General features: G+C 42.7%; 2 protein-coding genes across 4 annotated transcripts; one reads left to right on the top strand and one right to left on the bottom strand.

Annotated features, from left to right (window-relative positions):
• Positions 1–191: 191 nt before the first annotated feature.
• On the top strand, positions 192–8,425 carry LOC118563435 (phospholipid scramblase family member 5). Its single transcript, XM_036138091.1, has 7 exons — positions 192–510; positions 1,096–1,450; positions 3,499–3,576; positions 3,675–3,867; positions 4,656–4,767; positions 7,136–7,235; positions 8,239–8,425. Exons 2-7 carry the CDS (start codon positions 1,105–1,107, stop codon positions 8,337–8,339), a joined length of 930 nt encoding a protein of 309 aa, XP_035993984.1. The 5' UTR covers positions 192–510; positions 1,096–1,104; the 3' UTR covers positions 8,340–8,425.
• Positions 8,426–10,042: 1,617 nt separating this feature from the next.
• eif4e2 (eukaryotic translation initiation factor 4E family member 2) lies at positions 10,043–17,153 on the bottom strand. Of its 3 annotated transcripts, none has more exons than XM_012874682.3 (8): positions 17,020–17,153; positions 16,071–16,182; positions 15,497–15,631; positions 15,264–15,368; positions 15,000–15,152; positions 14,771–14,911; positions 11,687–11,763; positions 10,043–11,580 (listed from the first exon to the last, which is right to left on the bottom strand). In XM_012874682.3, exons 1-7 carry the CDS (start codon positions 17,037–17,039, stop codon positions 11,728–11,730), a joined length of 702 nt encoding a protein of 233 aa, XP_012730136.1. In that variant the 5' UTR covers positions 17,040–17,153; the 3' UTR covers positions 10,043–11,580; positions 11,687–11,727. The 3 variants fall into 3 exon arrangements, with proteins under 3 accessions (XP_012730136.1, XP_012730135.1, XP_021178307.1); XM_012874681.3 differs by having other exon boundaries at positions 14,775–14,911; XM_021322632.2 differs by lacking the exon at positions 17,020–17,153 and adding an exon at positions 16,909–16,927 and having other exon boundaries at positions 14,775–14,911.
• Positions 17,154–17,672: the final 519 nt, after the last annotated feature.

Below are 17,672 nucleotides of genomic sequence, written 5' to 3'. Positions count from 1 at the left end.
TAGTTGGCTCAAGACATCCAGAGACACACACACACACACACACACACACACACACACACACACACCAAGGCATTGCCCCATGAATAGTTACACACAGGTGTTGGTTGACGCTGAACTCCTCCTGATCATTAAAGTTGGCCTGGTTGCTTCCATCTCGTTGTTAGCTGACCCGACACATGGAGGTTGACCACTACTGGTAAGAAAGCATGACATGATTTTGTTTATTGCTGTCAGAAATATGGGATCAGAGGAAGATTATAACGTTTAACCTTTTCACTTTGTTGAGGGTCATATTACATGCGTGGTGCACTGTTGAGCAGGGCATTAGCTTGGTATCCCTAGGAGCTGTATTGTAAAACAGAAGTGCTGTGAACGTGAATACAAAAACAGCCCCAGGCTTTTTTCTGTGGCTACCAGGGAGCAGACTTGACTCTGTAGGGAGGACCACTGAGTCAGAGGGGGAAACTGTTTTCAAGAGGTCTTCCACAACATTTATCAATATTCAATAAGGTAAGGCGTCTGTGGATTTTTACAAAAGAGGATTATGATTTGAAAAAGTCTAATGTTTGGGGAGTAGGTCTTTAACGTTACCTTGCAAAGGGAGTGGTCGTGCTCACATAGTGTCCCTTGGGAACATCAGATTTAAATGTTTGTGTAGTGCAGAGAACTAACTCTGCACATAACCCTGAACCCATCATCTCCACTGTCAAGCACGGTGTTGGCAGCATGATGCTGTGGGAATGCTATTCTTGTGCAGAGCTAAGGAAGCTGGTAAGAGTTGATGAAAAGAATGGATGGAGCTAAATACAGAGCAGTCCAAGAAGAAAACCTGTTGGAGGCTGCAAAAAAATTGACACTGGGGGAAAAGTTCACTTTTCAGCAAGTTAGCGACATCAAATATAGCCAGGGCTAAACTGGAATGGTTCATACTATAGTGACGGCTTGTATTAGAATGGCCCAGTCAAAGTCCAAACTTAAATGCAATTAAAAATCGATTCCCAGACTTGAAAATGGGACCCTCACAGACCCTTTCCAGCTTACGTGACTGAGCTTGTGTATTAAAATAAAAACTCTGGCTATGTATGAAATTTTCAGGTATACATCATGTCGGCCGTGACCAGTCAGCCTCTCCCATTTGGTCCACTTGAGCGGGAGAAGCACATCCAGGGGGTCTCCAGAGCTTTCAAGAACCGTTGTGGGACTTCGTGTGAGTGCCAGACTCACCCAGTGGGAGCCAAATCGCGCCAAGGGCTTCCTGACAGGGAATCTGATGGACACGATTCAGATCTTAATGCTCGCAGGGGGACGCAGAACATGCGCGCACAGCCACCAGCGCAACTGATGCTCGAGGCTGTGAAGCAGAACCTTAAAGAGGACGCCGGATTGCAGTTTTTGTCAGAGTTAGAGACAGTAAGGCAGATACATGTCACTGCAAGACCTGAGCTGCAGGGTGAGTACGGGGAAATATGGCCATGGTAAAAAGAAAAACACTTTACTAGGTTCCAACATGATTTAATGCAACCTCAGTCATGTCAAATTACACAACAGAGTTCACAGTGCCATTGTTAACTAAGTACATACCCAGCTACCTTCATATAGTGTATGCCAAATGGATTTTACTTGTCTGCATTCACACACATCCAAACTTGAGTCAGATTCTCTTCTTAATCTGTGGGTTCAATATGATGTTGCTTCACGCCTTGGTGCTACAACAGCTGGTAGGGTTAGGTGTCTGTTAATGGAAACTTTTGACTATTCTTTGAGAAGGCCATGGCTCATGTGATTGACAGGGTCTGTTTTATGGGAGGTCAGATGCTAATGTTGGGCAAGAAGGCCTGGCTCTAATTCAGCCCAAAGGTTTTCTACCGAGTTGAGATCAGGATCTTAACCCAATAGAAAATCCCATCCCCTGAAAAAGCAGCCCTACACCGTGATCCTCTCTGCACCAACATTTCCTCTCACACAATGCAGTCAAGCATGGGGTGTTTTTGCTGGCAGCTGCCAAACCCAGACTGGTCCAGAGCGGCATAATTCATCACTGCAGAGAACACTTCTCCGCTACTCTAGAGTCCAGTGCCGGCGTGCTTCACACAACTACATCTAGCACCTTGCATTGCACTTGGTGATGCAAGGCTGTGACACAGCTGCTCTGTTACAAAAAGCCATTACATGCAGCTCTTTATGTAATGTTCTTGAGCTAATCTGACCACCACACGTTGCTTGAAGGTGTAGCTATTAACCCTACAGAGAGCTAGCAAGCTCTGCATGCTGTGTACCTCGGCATCTGCTGACCAGGTGCTGTGATTTTACATGGGCTACTGAGTTGTTGTTTTTCCCAATGGTGTTGACTTTGTTATAAGACCACTAACAGCTGACCGCTGTGAAATAGTCAGTAGCAAGAAAAATCAACAACTGGATTCATTGCAGAGGTTGTATACTGTTACGGTACCATGCTGAAATTGATTGAGCTCCTGGGAGTGACCCGGTCCTTCAAAAATGTGTTTAGAGGCCCTTACATGCTGAGGGGCTGCAGTTTATGGCCATGGAAGTGGTTTAAAGACCTGAGTACAATGATTTTGATGGGTGACCCAATACTTTTGGCAATATTGTGTCAAACTTTCCTAATATGAAAAAATATCAGCCAGGGGTCGTCTATCAAGTTCACGTCATTCACTGATCATCATGTGATCACCACCTGACGAGCAGCCGTTATAGCAGGTCTCGGGTCTGGAGCGCAGGGGTGTGTGCAAATATAATGGAAAGAGATCGTCAATAACCTTGGATTAGCTATTGCTTCTGCCTGTGTGATCAGAAACTATTTAGACTTCATAATTCCACAGTTAGAATCATTATTTACAAGTGGAAAATATTTAAGGCATTTACCAATCCTCCCAGTAATGTGTATATCTCACAACACCTCAAGTCAAACCAACATGGCACAAAGAAACAGCAAAGAAACGACGACTATATTTTAGACCCTGTCAGCTTGAAATATGTTAAAGTGCAATTAGAAAAAAGGGACTAAACTAGTTGAGAGGAGAACAACACTTCTCTCTAAAATATGACTGTGGCAGCAATATTTAGGTTCGCAAATATGCATCTGAATGATATCCGGCCATCTTATATCTGGCCATAAAGTACCACGTTTGGGGCAAGTCACTCAGCTCACACACTGCTCACATCAGCTCTAACAGCTCTAACGGCGCTTCTAGAAGCTATTTAGTCATGGAGATGATCATGGAGTAAGTTTAGATTTTCGCATACAGCCTTTCCAGATTAGCTTTGTTTTTGCTGTGTGGAGTCTGTACTGTGTTTTTTGTACATTAAAGCTTAACAATGTTTAAAACCAGGTTGAGAGCAGGCCATTTTTAATTACTTCCTGACAAGTGAAACCCTATAACCGAGAGAAGCCGTACCTTTTCCTTGTACCGTGACTTTCCTTTTGTCTATTTGAGCATTTCGCTGTGTTGAAGCGGGACTCTTGCCCTTTCATCGCAGGTCCACGGTGTGCCTCCAGAAGGATTCACAGCATCACCACAGGAAGTAGCAAGTCCCAGATGTTTGTGGCTGTAGAGGGTACTCGTTTCTTTCATCTATGACCAAACTGACCGTAGAGTCATAAATAATGTGCTGTAGTGCATTTTCCTTATTCACCGTTCTCCCATTTCTGCCAGAGAGCTCCTGCGTGTGTCCCCAGTGCCGCGGTCCAGCTCGGGCCTGCTCCTTCCAGGGTTTTGACTATCAGGGAAGACAGGTCTTTTACTTTGAAAGGACCCTTAGGGCGGACACCTGCTGCTTTGGCTGCTGCCTGATGGAGATGAGGGCATATTCACCTCAAAAGCATCTCGTCGGCACTGTATGTCAGAGGTCAGCATTGTTCTGTAGGTCTTTATAGGAACCTGAGCTTTGTTTATTCTGTTTTAAGAGTTCTGTACCTGTTTTGCTAATTTTTCATAAGTAACAGAACTGATTAAATTACTTTTTGATAAAAAAAATAACATTTTGCAAATCTAAATATTGTGACATAGAACTTTAGAACCTTATTGGATTAGTCAAATATAGATGATGCCTTACACTTTCTCAGACTGTCTGACTGAATAGCTTATCTTACTTTTTCAATGTCACTCCATCCTCTGACCAGACTGAGCCACTTTAGATTCCCAGGCCTTTCTGTAAATAGCAATAAGAGTCTTTAATGTTCCACACAACCCAGCTGCTGTCTAAACCTGGACGAGCTCATGCACAAAGCAGCTGCCTGCATGGAAATACACCGACAGAGATGTTTCTGGCTCTCAGTGATGGGAAGAGTCAAAATACTTCATTTATACATACGGTCTAAATCTGACTCCATGGCTAGCTGGAGAGCCTTTATGTGCATCCGCGATATTCGACGTTGTGTCTAATTGGGACTGACCTGGCAGAGGTTCGAGTGACCAGAGATTGACTTGATATAAATATTCTCTCGGTCATGTGAGAATGAATTGTGCTCCAATTTGAGCCCTTCTGATGCTGAGCAGACCCTGGTTTTTGGTGCTGCGGAGCAGAGAGTCACGACAGCTGAAAATGCGGTCCCCCGAGCATCAGAGCGTGTGAAGTTCTGGACGATGTTTCTGCCAGGTTGCTTATTGCTGCGTGTTGGCTGATTGTGTGGTCAGGTGGAGCATGTTTACCCCTCGGCTGGAGGTGTGCGACCCAGAAGGAGGCTCCACAATCCGAATCCAGGGTCCTTGCTGCCCGTGCCGCTGCTTGTCCAACCCAAAATTCCAGGTAATCTTATTTATATGCAGAACCTTGCAATAGGTATTCATACCTGTTGAACATATTCATATTTTATCACATTATTTGCCCTATGTAGATGTAGAGCACATCACCCCAGTTCTAAAGTCCTTACATTGGTTCCCTGTATCTCAGAGAATAGACTTTAAAATCCTTCTGTTAGTCTATAAATCCCTAAATGGCTTAGCACCTAAATACATCACAGACTTGTTATCAGTGTATCAACCCTCCAGACCACTCAGGTCTTCTGGCTCCAGCCTGCTCTGCATACCTAGAACACAAACCAAACACAGAGAAGCAGCATTTAGTTCCTATGCTCTACTTATCTGGAATAAACTTCCAGAAAACTGTAAAAGTGCGGAAAGCCTGAGTTCTTTTAAATCAAGATTAAAAACACATTTGTTTAAAATTGCCTTTGAATGTTCAAGTTAAACTGTTTTACTGTTTTTAAATGTTCTTTTTTTTGTTTCTACATTCTATCCCTACTTGCTTTTATTCTTATATTTTAATCATGTAAAGCACTTTGCATTGTCTCTGTACTGAATTGTGCTATATAAATAAATTTGCCTTGCCTTGCCTTGCCTTGCCTTGCCTATATCTATCTCCATTCATCAGCTCTGACCAGCTCCCAGTATTAAAGAAGCATCCCCTCATCATCATGCTTCCACCAGCATGTTTCACTGTGGGGATGGTGTGCTGAGGGTGATGGGCAGTGTTGGTTTTCTTTCACTTTTTTAAATGTAGGTTTAAATCTAGGCTCAAAACGTTTTGGTCTCACCCCAAAGCATCCTATTCCTCCACATAACGTGTAACCAAACTGCAGTTATGGCTTTTTAAGAGTAAAGGGAAGTGAATGTGGCCTGCATAGGGGTGCAATTGGTAGCACTGCTGTCTTGCAGCAGGAATGTCCTGGCCCCTCTAAATTGCCCTTAGGTGTGAGGCTGTGCATGGCTGTCTGTCCTGTGTCTCTATGTTACCCTGTGATGGACTGGCGACCTGTCCACGGTGTACCCTTCGCTGGAGATAGGCACTAGCCCCAGTCCCCTGCCCCCACCCCTGACTTTGCACAGATAAGCGAGTATAGCTGATGGATGGATGGGAACTGAGTGCAAATGCACACCCTCGTTTTTTTTATTGTATCTGTAAAATGTCCTTCCACTTCACAATTACGTATGCACAACTTTACTGCATACAAATCCCAATAAAATACATTGTATGTTGTGGTTCTATCACTGAGAGGTTCAAGGGGTTCAAAGTCTTCAGCTGATCCAAAATGCTGCAGCTAGAGTTCTGATGAAAATCAACAAGAGGGATCATATTTCTCCAATTTTAGCTTCCCTTCATTGGCTTCCTGTTAAATCAAGAATAGAATTTAAAATTCTCCTCCTCACGTATAAAGCCCTTAATAATCAAGCTCCATCATATATCAGAGCTCTGATTACCCCGTATGTTCCTAACAGAGCACTTCGCTCTCAGACTGCAGGTCTGCTGGTGGTTCCTAGAGTCTCTAAAAGTAGAATGGGAGGCAGATCCTTTAGCTATCAGGCTCCTCTCCTGTGGAACCAACTCCCAGTTTTGGTCCGTGAGGCAGACACCCTGTCTACTTTTAAGACTAGGCTTAAAACTTTCCTTTTTGACAAAGCTTATAGTTGGAGTGGCTCATGTTAGTCTGAGCTACCTTTATAGTTATGCTGCTATAAGCTTAGGCTGCTGGAGGACATCAGGGTCTATTTTTCCCACTCTGCTGAGTTCTCCTACTGTTCTCCAATTTACATTGTTGTTGTTATTTCAACTTTTAACTTTATGTTCTGTCTTTTTTCGCTTCATAGTAGGTACACCTGGTCTGGTGTTCAGTTAGCTGTGACAACATCAGGGGTGTCACAGCTATGTTACCCTACAACATAGAAAGGATTCCTGGATCAATGTCTCTGCTCTGTCTTCTCTAACCCCCAGTCAGTCGAAGCAGATGACCGTTCATACTGACTCTGGTTCTGGTTCTGCTGGAGGTTTTCCTTCCTGTTAACGGGGAGTTTTCCTCTCCACTGCCGCTTCATGCATGCTCAGTATGAGGGATTGCTGAAAAGCCATCAACAATGCAGATGAATGTCCGCTGTGGCTCTACTCTCTTTCAGGAGGAGTGAAAGACTTGATGAAATCTGCTGGATTTCCTTAGATAGGAAACTTTTTGACCAATCTGTCTGTATGATTTGATTGAATTTGACTTTGTAAAGTGCCTTGAGATGATGTGTAGTGAATTGGCGCAATATAAATAAAACTGAATTGAATACTTTTGCAAGTGACTCGAAATCTTCACAACACCTATGCAGTGCTCTTTTGATAATGATTTTAAAATTGACAGATTGTTTCCAACATTGGAGAGCAAATAGGTACGATATGGAAGAAATGGCCCGGCTTCGGCGATGAACGTAACATGGATCATGAATATTTTGGGCTGGAGGGTGAGTTCTACTTCGATAAAATATATTTTCTTCTTTTCTTTTCCTGTGATGTGGTTCATTCTTTTGAGTTTTAGTGCAACACGTTTATTTTCCTTCTCCTGTACTGACAGGAACTTCAACAGAAAAATCAACTATAAGTCCTTTGAAATAAGCAAAACCTTTTCTGTCACATACGACCATCCTGCAGCTCAGTCATGTACATATAAATCTGAAATGGCTGGCGTGCATTTTTATTCAGCCCCCCAGAGTCAGTTTTCTGTATAAAAACCCTTTTGCTGCAGCTACAGATGCAAGCCTCATGGCTCTGACAGCTTCGTAGAGATTGTGATTTATTTATTTCCCCCATTTTATTTTTAATACTAGCCACTGATTCTCAGCCGGAGTTGGTTTTGGACTTTGAATATGGTTTGATTGAAGACATTCCTTTGTAGCTCTGGTGGGATATTCAGGGATAATTTACTGGCAAAAGGTGAACCTGCATCACAAACTCAACTGCTTTAACAGATTTTCTTACAGTATTGTCCTTTATTCGGCTCCGCCCAGCTGCCCATTGCCTGGTTTTATTTGGGTGTATCACTCAGTGTTGGTGTATCACAGTAAAATCCCGACAAAAATACTTTGAAGCTTGTGGTTGTTACGTGACTAAACGTAAAAAGGTTTAAGGGGTATGAACACTGTAGCTCTTCAGATAAGTGTAAGTGGGAACAATTGGAAACTAACATTTATACCTTGATTTATTGGATCAGTCTCTTCCAGCAACAGAACCTGCCCCGGGTTACTAAACAGACTCAGTGGTGAATCTGAAATCTAAGAGCTTGAAAGAAAACATGCTAAGAAACAAAGTTGTTCTGGTACGTGATCAAACATTTTAATAGGGCACATTAAGCGTTTTTCTGTCGTTTCTTTCGTTTGGTAAATTACATTCTTCTGAGATAAGACCTTGAACTTGCACCAAATAAGATATCAGTCCCCTAACTTTGGCGGGTTTGTGCTTTTTCTGCAGTGTTGCAGACTCTGGATCCACAGACTAAACTCCTGCTCCTGGCAGCTACTTTCTTACTGGTAAGTATGGAGCTGCTGTCAGTGAAGCTGGTTGATGCATAAAGATTAAAGCCGTACATCTTCTCTCATGCTTTTTATAAGCGAGCAACATCCGTAGTTTATCCACAGCATCTCATCAACCACCAAAGGATAATGTAGGACCTCAAGCTGGTAGATCTGATGCAATGTAGGCATGGGTTGGTTAACGTTATAACTTTTTACTAAGGTTTGGAAGTTTTAAAATTGCTGATTTTTCTTTTTGCCCTGACGTTCCTGCAGTCAAGTCTTTTTCACAAGCTGCCAGAGTTCTCTCCAGTTGCGTGGAGCATAGAGTAAGGAAGTCCTCCTCCTCGCCCACCTGTTGCTGCACCATGCTGGTCAGCTGGCTGAACGAGGACTCCTCCACTCCACCCCACTTAAGTGTAGTCAGGCTGTTTGGAAATATTTCCAGTTGGGAAAAACAGACACTCATGGTGTGGAAACCTAGCCCAGCCAGCCAGATACTGAGCATAAGTCAGTCTGGTAAGGCTGCATTCACAGCACGGGAGGTGGGACTTTACGATGCGTCCCTTGCAGCAGCAGAATTGCCCATAATGCAACCGCGCTTTTCTGCTACCATAACAGTCTCGAAACGTACAGAGATTTTTGTTGCTTGGTGCCTTGGAAGATTAAGAAAATGTGTGTGAGTACAGCATGTGTCCTCTGATTTTTTTTTTTTTTTTTTTTTTGGTAGACAAAAGTGGCAAAAAGAATAGTTTACTGAAGAGTTTGCTTGATGGGATGACATGATTCACAGACTGCAAATTGAAAAAACAAAAACAAAAAAAAAAACAGCATGTTGCTTGGAGTTTATTTGCGTAATATCAGTAGTTATCCGATTGGTTCCAACCTGATGACGCTGACCCGGATGGTCCCGCCTTTGAAATCTGGCTCTACTAGCCACTGAGCTATATTATACACTGGAGTGATGATTTTGCCGAAAAACTGAAGTGACTGGCCGCCATCTTGCTACTCCCTACTCTCACAGAACCAAATCATAGGATTTGGTTGCAACAAGCAGATTTCTGGCTGTGTGAAAACGTTTCACAGGTAATTCTACAGACAGTGGATGTACTAACACTATCAACTACTAGGAAATTAGGTGCTGAAATATTTTACATGTTATTCATATTAAATATACATATATGTATATATAAGTATGTGTATATGTATATATGTATATATATGTATACACATTTGTAAATATATGTTTTTGTATATTGTTATTTATATATTTATAAATGTTAAACATATATATTTAAATATAAAAAATGCAAAATATTTCAGCACATGACTTTTTCAGTACTTGATAGTTTTAGAACATAACATAAAAGTATATGGCATTTGACATTTTAAAAGTTTTAAGCCCCCCCCCCCCTGAACATGACAAAATCTTCGTTATTCGATGCTGTAGCGCACATATTCCCTAGTTACTGGGGGGGAAATAGGGAGTACCAATATGGCGGCTGGTGGCTTCAAAGCGACTCGTTCAAACAGACGGTGATTAGCACTCCAGTGCATAATATAGCTCAGTGCTACTAGCTCCTTACCAGACTGATACGCCAGGCTAGTATAAACCAGGAGCGCCACCCACCCCTCTGAAACCAAAACCCTGTTTCAGAGGTAAACTTGGCTAGCTATGAGGTACGTTTCCATTAAGCAGCAAACTGCAGGCTAATACCAGCTTGTTTTACTCTTTAAAAAGCAGTACAGCAAAAAGCACAATATTCTGCACAATGAGCACTTTATTACAGGTTTTTGCTCAAGTCTATGTATCAAAATAAATGATATTTCTATAATGTATTTTTGCAGGAATAACAGTTTTTATGTTTTAAATGAAAGCATTTAGGTCATATACATTTTTGTTTAAAAGCTGTGCAAATACCTTAATATTTGCACTCAAGGCTAAAGCATCAGATACTAAACACCAGCCTGTCTAATGCAGCCTTGCTAATAAACATCACCTTCATGTTGTCGTTACCTAACCCGCTGCTCTCCTTTCAGAATCACATGTTCTTTGAGATGAGCTGAAAACCAAACAAGAGACCAGAAGAAGGAAAAAAAAAAAAAAAAAAGAGATTGCATACATACGAGTCAAAAGCTATCTTGGCACGGCACCGATGGAAAAAAGGCAAGAAATAAAACTGCAGCAGCGGTTTGGTTCCTTCAGCTCTGTGGCTTCTTTTCATTAATGAGAGAATCTGAGCCAGCTTTAGCAGCAGATGCATGTTTAACTTTTATTGCTAGAATCCATCAGGTGCACATCCCCAGCAGTGTTTCCATTCCAGCATTTGCACCAACGGTTTGGGCAAAAATTAAGACTTCCTCACAAACTTTAGATGTAAAAAAAAAAAAAAAAAAAAAAAAAAAACTGTGCACAGTGTGAAATTACACAAAAACCCTGATCCTGGCCAAAGCTTCATGAATTTTGAACTGTGATGAATGTCGGTTTCAGGGTGCCGTTACACTTTTACTGTCGACTTTTAAGCAAAGTCCTTTCTATGAACCATCTGAAGACCGTATTGACCGTGGACTGGTCTGGGAGACGCCCGGTGCAGCCCTGAGCCTGAGGCCGGCCCCTGTGACTAAAGCAGCTGGTGGTGAACTTTAAAGACCGCTCTCATACGACCTCCTGCTCGGCACAGGACGGTCCGCCTCTGTTCAGAGTAAACACGGATAGTAAAATGATGCAGACCCATGGTGTACATACAAACACATTGTGCACAGAAACGTGTTTAGAATGACTGAGGAATGGCATTTCAACGGCATCGCTGTAATGAAACGTCGTCCACCTGCTGCTCCTGCTAAAACTGCTCAGCACAGGCTGGTGTCATCAGCTCGGGTGAAATCCGTTTAACAATAAATGACATTCGTTGTTTTGTTTTTTATATAAAACAGGGTTTGTTGTATTTTTTTTGTCAAGTACACTTTGTCAACAGCAAACAGCCAGATAAGACATACCCAACAGTCACACAGCAACCCTCTCTGTTGGCAGGTTAACGTGTTAAAACTTGCCCACAAGAATAATGAAGGCTTTGTTTTTCCTCCGGCTGACCGGTCGCTTCTCTCTCTTCGGTTCGCTTTAACCGGTCGCCGACATGTCTTTCCACTCAAACATCAAATTGGACAAAAATAGGGAATGGTCTTCAGGCCCTCTGATCCTGCGGATATTTCCTCGGTCCTCATGTTGCACGGTGCCGATCCACGCAGAGGTATCCAGCCCCGGACTCGTCCACCCCTCAACACGCCACATATACACACAAACCTGCACGGCACAGACAGACCCAGCGGGGGGTTGGTGGGGGGGATTAAAGCGCATGGGGGGGAAGATCTGTGTAGCTCTGGTTAACTACGATAGGAGCGGCTCTTACTCTTCACAGAGCATCTTCGTGTGAGGGGCTAACGTCCGCCGCTAGCATTCACCAGACCATGGAAGTCTTCCCAGGCTCTGAGAAGAGAGGAGCATCCAGTGCATCATCATTCAAAGTAAAATACAAAGGTTTAGATAAATAGCTTTTTTTTTTTTTTAAAGGAGACTTAAAACAGCAAGACGAAAAAAATGCACATTAAACATATGAACATATTTAGAATGCTTTAATAACATTCGTGATCTTAATGTTAAGGTAACTCTGGGGAACTGGGGGCAGCACAACTGGATCAGTGCAGCCAGCTGACTGACTCCATTTTCTTATCACAACCACAGACCTCAATATATTATTAGAATGTTTAAATGATGCACCCTTGACTCCAATATCAATATTTATTATTTCAAAGTCATTCAATCAACAAAACCAGCCAAATGTTATATTTATGTTCAATTTATTGAACACTGCATATTAAAAACAGGAAAATAAAGTTAATTTGGTTCAATGCATAAATAATTAAATTATATAAATAAATTAAATAATTTCCCTCTGGGATTATTAAAGTATTTCTGATTCTGATGCATTTAACGTATCACAGAAACCAAAAAAGGTGCCATTCCAAAAAAGTTAAAAAACAAAACAACTGGACCTTTTTCTGAAGTTCAAAGATGTTTCACTTCCATATCCAGAAAGCTTTCTCAATTCAAAATGTCTGGAGTAATGTGGAGTTCCAAGCTTTACACTACTGCCCAACAAAGGCCTTGTAATGGCTTAGATAACATGCAAATTGAACCGAAACTGGTCCACCCCTTAGTAATGGGGAGTAGAAAATGTGCCCAAACGTCTGATTTTAGGGATGAAGACGCTTCTAAAATCCTGTCTGCCATTCTGCAAATTCGTCTCACTTGCTCTTCCTTGCTATGGACAGCAATGGTGTGCTGCAATAACGCCCCCTAGGGATGGGAGGTATATCGATATTGAAAGCCAGAATATCGATATTAAATTGTTTTTGAAAACATCGATATTAATCTTTGTATCGATTTTTATGCACGACCCTAAAGAGTACTGTGGAGAAACTACAGTCTGCTCAGGTATTCTAGCTGAATTTTATTAAAACAACACCACATGATTAAGAGGTTTTGATTTTGTAATGTCACAAATGAATTTAGAGATCAAGAGGCAGGTTCGTAGGAATCCACTGGCATCACTATTGTAATGAAAAGAGGAACTGGTTCTAATAATACAGACAAGAGGAGCATAAAACAAATACTGTTGCCAAGCAGGTTAAGTGGGTTCACAACACTGGGCTTAATTCACAACATGCCAACAAAGAGTTTCCTCCCACATGCAGCAGATGTCTTCTTCATCTACACATGGCTGTTGTTTTAAACGATAGTTTTATAATATGAGCTGATCTCTCTACCAAAGGTTTATATTCGACAAAATACTCTATTTAAATCTAGACGACCTAGAAACAGGACATTTATGGTCCAAAACGCAGAATGATTTCTCAGATATGATGTGACAACAAGTATTTCTGTCTCGTTAGAACCGCAAACCCCAATGTGTTTATTAGGATTTATGTGACAGTAGTGAATAACTCAAGCAGAAGGAAAATGACACATGGGTTTTACATTTTTGACTATAATTTTAAAAAGTGCTGTGCACATGTATTTAGGGCAAGTCTTTTGGGACACGTCTACCAGCTTCTAACATCAGACTGACGTTTTTCCCCCTGACCAGCGGATCTGTTTCTGCTGAAGAAAACCGTCTTCAACATTAGTATGTAGGCAAAAAGTATGAATTTCGGTCTCCTGTGATCCCAGCACGGTCTTCGTTTGGCATGTCCTCTACGAGGCTCGTGGCAAACGTAAAAAGGAACCTCTAATGGGTTTGAACAGTGCTTTTCCAGCTGTCCAGTCCACAGGTTTCACTAGCAGAGGCGTAAATCTCTGCAGCTCCTCCAGAGTTACCGTAGACCTCCTGGCAGCATCTATGAGTTAGTGCTCTCCTGGCCTGGACTATAAAGTCCGCCCGTGTCTTGGCAGGTTTGCAGTCGGGCCATAGTCTCTGATGAATGACTGAACAGGGCTGCTGTGTGAGATGCTTAATGCTTTCTAAACTAACCCTGCTTTATAATTGATCCCGACCTGTCTGCTATGTTCACTGGTCTTCAGAGCGGATTCGTTTAAGTGATTAAGTAACTGCTAAAGGTGACTGGTTAATCTGGATTTTGTTTAAGGATGTATAGCTTAAAGTTCTAATAGCATTACACAGACCTAAACATATGAAGGCGTGTAAACTTCTACAGACTGTGTTTATACGTCACGCAAAGGACTGTGGGATTCCTTATAGCTTCTTAGCACTGGCGAGGGACCTAGTGAGGTTCTAATGCTAAAGGAAGCATACAGGCTACTTTTCCTACCCCCTTCCTTACTGACTGCACTATTCGTACAGCACTTATCATGGTGACTGCTGACCCACTTCCCCTTTGGCTAAAGAGTCTTTACAATTAGACCTTTTCGGATGCAGCCCTAGAACGCCTGTCTGTCTCCTGAAATCCCCTCATTGCTCTGGAGACGGAGCTGAGAGAGGCAGGAAACCTTCTGGCAGACTGATGTGCCAACCCGGTGCAGTTGGAGTACACTCATGCTACCAGTAGTGACGCTGAGCCTGGTCATTTGCAAAACTACTGAAAAGCTGTCAAAAAAGTAAATAAATAAATGAGGGAAAACATGCCTGTGACCTCCACCTGCAAAACCCTTCCTTTCTTTTGTCCCGCTCCTATTGTTGTCCCTTTAGTGCTCCTGTTTTTGATTTAATTAACACTAAAACAGCTAAAACTCACTAATAACCTCCTCTAATGCTGACCTGATATATTCTGACTGAGAAGCGTCCCTTTAATATTTGAGCAGTGTATTATGCAAGTCACTGGACGTCATATCAATTTAAAGAAATTATGCGGGAAAAGTTATGAGAATTTAAATTCAAGTGGCTGCCGACTAAGACAACATTTTTAAACAGGAAAAACATCGACAACGACAAGTAAACAGAATAGTAATAAAAAAATAATAAAGCGTGGAGACATACATACTTAATGCTGTCTGTGTGAGTCTTGTACTCCATGATGGTGTTGGGCGGCAGGTTGAGGACTCGGCGCAACGTGTCTCTGATGCGAGCCGTCGTCGCTTGGTCGCTCGCCGTTTTGTTCCAGATGGATATAATGTCCTCCTGATAAAAAAAAAAAAAAAAAAAACTAAGTGGTGAGATGAGGTGATAAACGTGCAACCGCAGTGTGCCTATGTGTAACTGGATTTACCTGGAAGCGCACGGACACGACCGCCCCGCAGATCTCCTCTCCTACCATGAACTGCTCCCCCAGCATGGCCAGGATCAGGTTCTCCCAGCATCGAGACGCCAGGCCTTTCCTTAAGCGGATGATCCACTTCCCACCCATCTTATTGGCATCATCCTAAAAAGAGCAAACGTTTCCAAAGCACGGTGAAAACTCACGTTCCAGGTGGACTACACAGAAAAATCAAGCTATCGAACAAACCTTAGGATGTGAGAAAATAATCCTTACCTCCCACATAGGCTTGATGCCTTCCTTAAACAGGTGGAAGTCGCTATGACCTGTTAGATCACCAGGCCGGATCATGTGGCTATAAAAACGCCAAAACTGCTCCACCTTGAGAGAATCGAAGAATTTTTTTACATTAATAAGAGACGAAATGAGGCAACAAAGCTAGCGTGTAGAGACGGCTGGTAAACAACGGCCAACGGCGGCCTTTTGTGAATTTGGAAGTAGCAACCGACCGAAGCGAAGCTGCCGATCTGTTTGATGTTCTGCTCGTAGCTCTGCGTGCTGGCCGGCCTCCCGGGAGTACGCCTCGAGTACCAGAACGTGTAGTTGTACTGAAGGGGATGCTCTCCTGGCCCTGGAACCACCATCTACCACAAGAAAAAAAAAACGGTTTATCTGCATCTGTAATTATACGGGTGAGAGGCAAGGATAAACCAGGCATTCAGTGACTGGAACAAGTCAACATTTTTCTAGATTAGTCTTGACTGGCAGGTAATTTACTGATAAATTTCCCCACCCCCATAGTCAGTAAATCCATCTAAACTAAGAACTCTCCTTTAACACACTGACTGACAGTGGTTTTTAGTTCAATTAAAACCAGATACATTTGCATGCAACTGGGGATGATCTTGTTTTCTCCATTTTCTGCCAGATTCTAATCTTTTTTTGCATCCTTAAGAAAAACAGACAAAACTAGAATCATTGATTCTGATCTCCAAGCCATAATGGCCTCGGCCAGAAAGAGCCTGACCCGTCCACTTCTTGCATTTCTGCAAGGCTGACAAGAAAAACGCTATGCCTCCTTACTTTTCTCTTTATAATGTTCTGTTCCTTGTCGTCTTCTTCGAGTTTTTCCTTTTCACTGTCTTTCGGTGAGCCTTGATCCTGCTCGTGATCTCCACTGTCATCGTCTTTCAGCCTGGATTGGACGGAACCAGAGAAAGCAGAAAATATATATATTGCAGGTGTTGCCTTAACTGACGTCAAATGCAAACTGATTTTAACAAAAACCATTTAGAGTCAGGAATCGGAATGAGCTTCATTGCCAAGTAGTATTTTACACCATAATCCAGTTTACGGTCATAATGGAGGCCGTAACTATTAGTGGAGGTGTAAATCTATGGCGCTTTAGTGAGAACTAGGTCCATATTTGTTTAGCTTATGAAATAGGAACTAAACGTTAACTGTGACCTCGTGGCGTGAAGATCCGCTGCAGATTACTTTAGTTAGCAGAGTCCGATACATTTACGTGCTCTTACAACGAATAATGCTTAATGGGAAAACGTGAGTCCATGTTCCCTGTTAATTAGCTCTAGAGATTGAATGCAAGTCCATTCCTGTCAAACGTGGCGGTAGTCCACCCGCTTGTCAACCGGGGACCTGGGAGTCTACTTTGCTTCCCGTGTTCACGCGCCGTCTTCGGCTTCTCGACAACCGCCGCCCCGAGGTCTGAGGGCCTACCTGCTTTACGGCATGCTAAGCTACGGCTAACCGCTAGCCGAATCCCTCCTATAAACCAATGTCTACCGTTACATTACTGGTTTTGTTTGGCAGGAAACGCTTCCATGTGAGAAGAGCACACTCTGAGACGAGTTAAAAAAAATTAATTCAGAGAATATAGCACCACGCCATGAAGCTGACACACCTCTCATTTAACACAGCGTAGCCCCGAGAAACTTTCCAATCTTCGGTGAACGGCTGAAAAGCGACAAATAGACAGCTCCAGCGCACGAGTTTCAACAAAACCTTTACTCACGCATCAAATTTGTTGTTCATTATTTTCTGGATAGGAGTCTAGCTTTCGGAGTCCGAGAACAGCCTCCTGGGTTCCGCAGGGACGGTGACGCGCAGCCCCGGCGCATGGACGCGCATGCGGCTTGATGGCAGTTGCGGTGAGCTGGGGAGGTCAGGGGTGAAGCGCGCATGCGCAAGGCCGCGACAGGTCTGAAGCTCGGAAATCTCCGTTTCACAAAAGCCGGGCTGCTCGAAAAGTGTGTGTGCGCCATTCATTGATACCAATGTTGCCTCTAAAGCTGAGAAGTTTAGGAGAGTTTGCTGGCTAATGAGGGCGCAGTGACCCTATGGTTGTTAAACCAGAATGTAGACATTTGACCATGTGGGCAGGTGCTACGTTCTGCTGAAAACCAAAGCAGCATCTCCAAAAGCTTGTTCATAATTGGGACCATTTGGTTATTACCTAATAATACACAGCAGATCAACACCTGCAGATTGACACGCTCCCATAGTTATATCTCACAATAGAAACGTTGGACCTCAAGTGACTTAGATTCAAGTAAGTAAACTTTATTTATATAGCACCTTTTACAGGATGAAAACCACTAAGTGCTTCACAATAAAAATAAAATACAAAATAAAAAGATAAAAACAACATAAATGCAACATTATAGC

The sequence above is a fragment of the Fundulus heteroclitus genome, chromosome 6 (assembly GCF_011125445.2).
Source record: "Fundulus heteroclitus isolate FHET01 chromosome 6, MU-UCD_Fhet_4.1, whole genome shotgun sequence".
Classification (NCBI taxonomy): Eukaryota; Metazoa; Chordata; class Actinopteri; order Cyprinodontiformes; family Fundulidae; genus Fundulus; species Fundulus heteroclitus.
Note: the sequence above shows the minus strand (reverse complement) of the source record. Positions and strands in the feature narration are given on the sequence as shown.

What these genes read in the sequence shown, in the direction of transcription:
- LOC118563435 (XM_036138091.1), top strand. Translation starts at nt 1,105, where the DNA reads ATGTCGGCCGTGACCAGTCAGCCTCTCCCATTTGGTCCACTTGAGCGG. An exon ending in TGTCCAACCCAAAATTCCAG is followed by an intron (nt 4,768 to 7,135) that starts GTAATCTTATTT and finishes TAAAATTGACAG; the next exon opens with ATTGTTTCCAACATTGGAGA. An exon ending in TGAATATTTTGGGCTGGAGG is followed by an intron (nt 7,236 to 8,238) that starts GTGAGTTCTACT and finishes CTTTTTCTGCAG; the next exon opens with TGTTGCAGACTCTGGATCCA.
- eif4e2 (XM_012874681.3), bottom strand. Translation starts at nt 17,039, where the DNA reads ATGAACAACAAATTTGATGC. An exon ending in AGAACATTATAAAGAGAAAA is followed by an intron (nt 15,632 to 16,070) that starts GTAAGGAGGCAT and finishes TTCTTGTGGTAG; the next exon opens with ATGGTGGTTCCAGGGCCAGG. An exon ending in AGATCGGCAGCTTCGCTTCG is followed by an intron (nt 15,369 to 15,496) that starts GTCGGTTGCTAC and finishes GATTCTCTCAAG; the next exon opens with GTGGAGCAGTTTTGGCGTTT.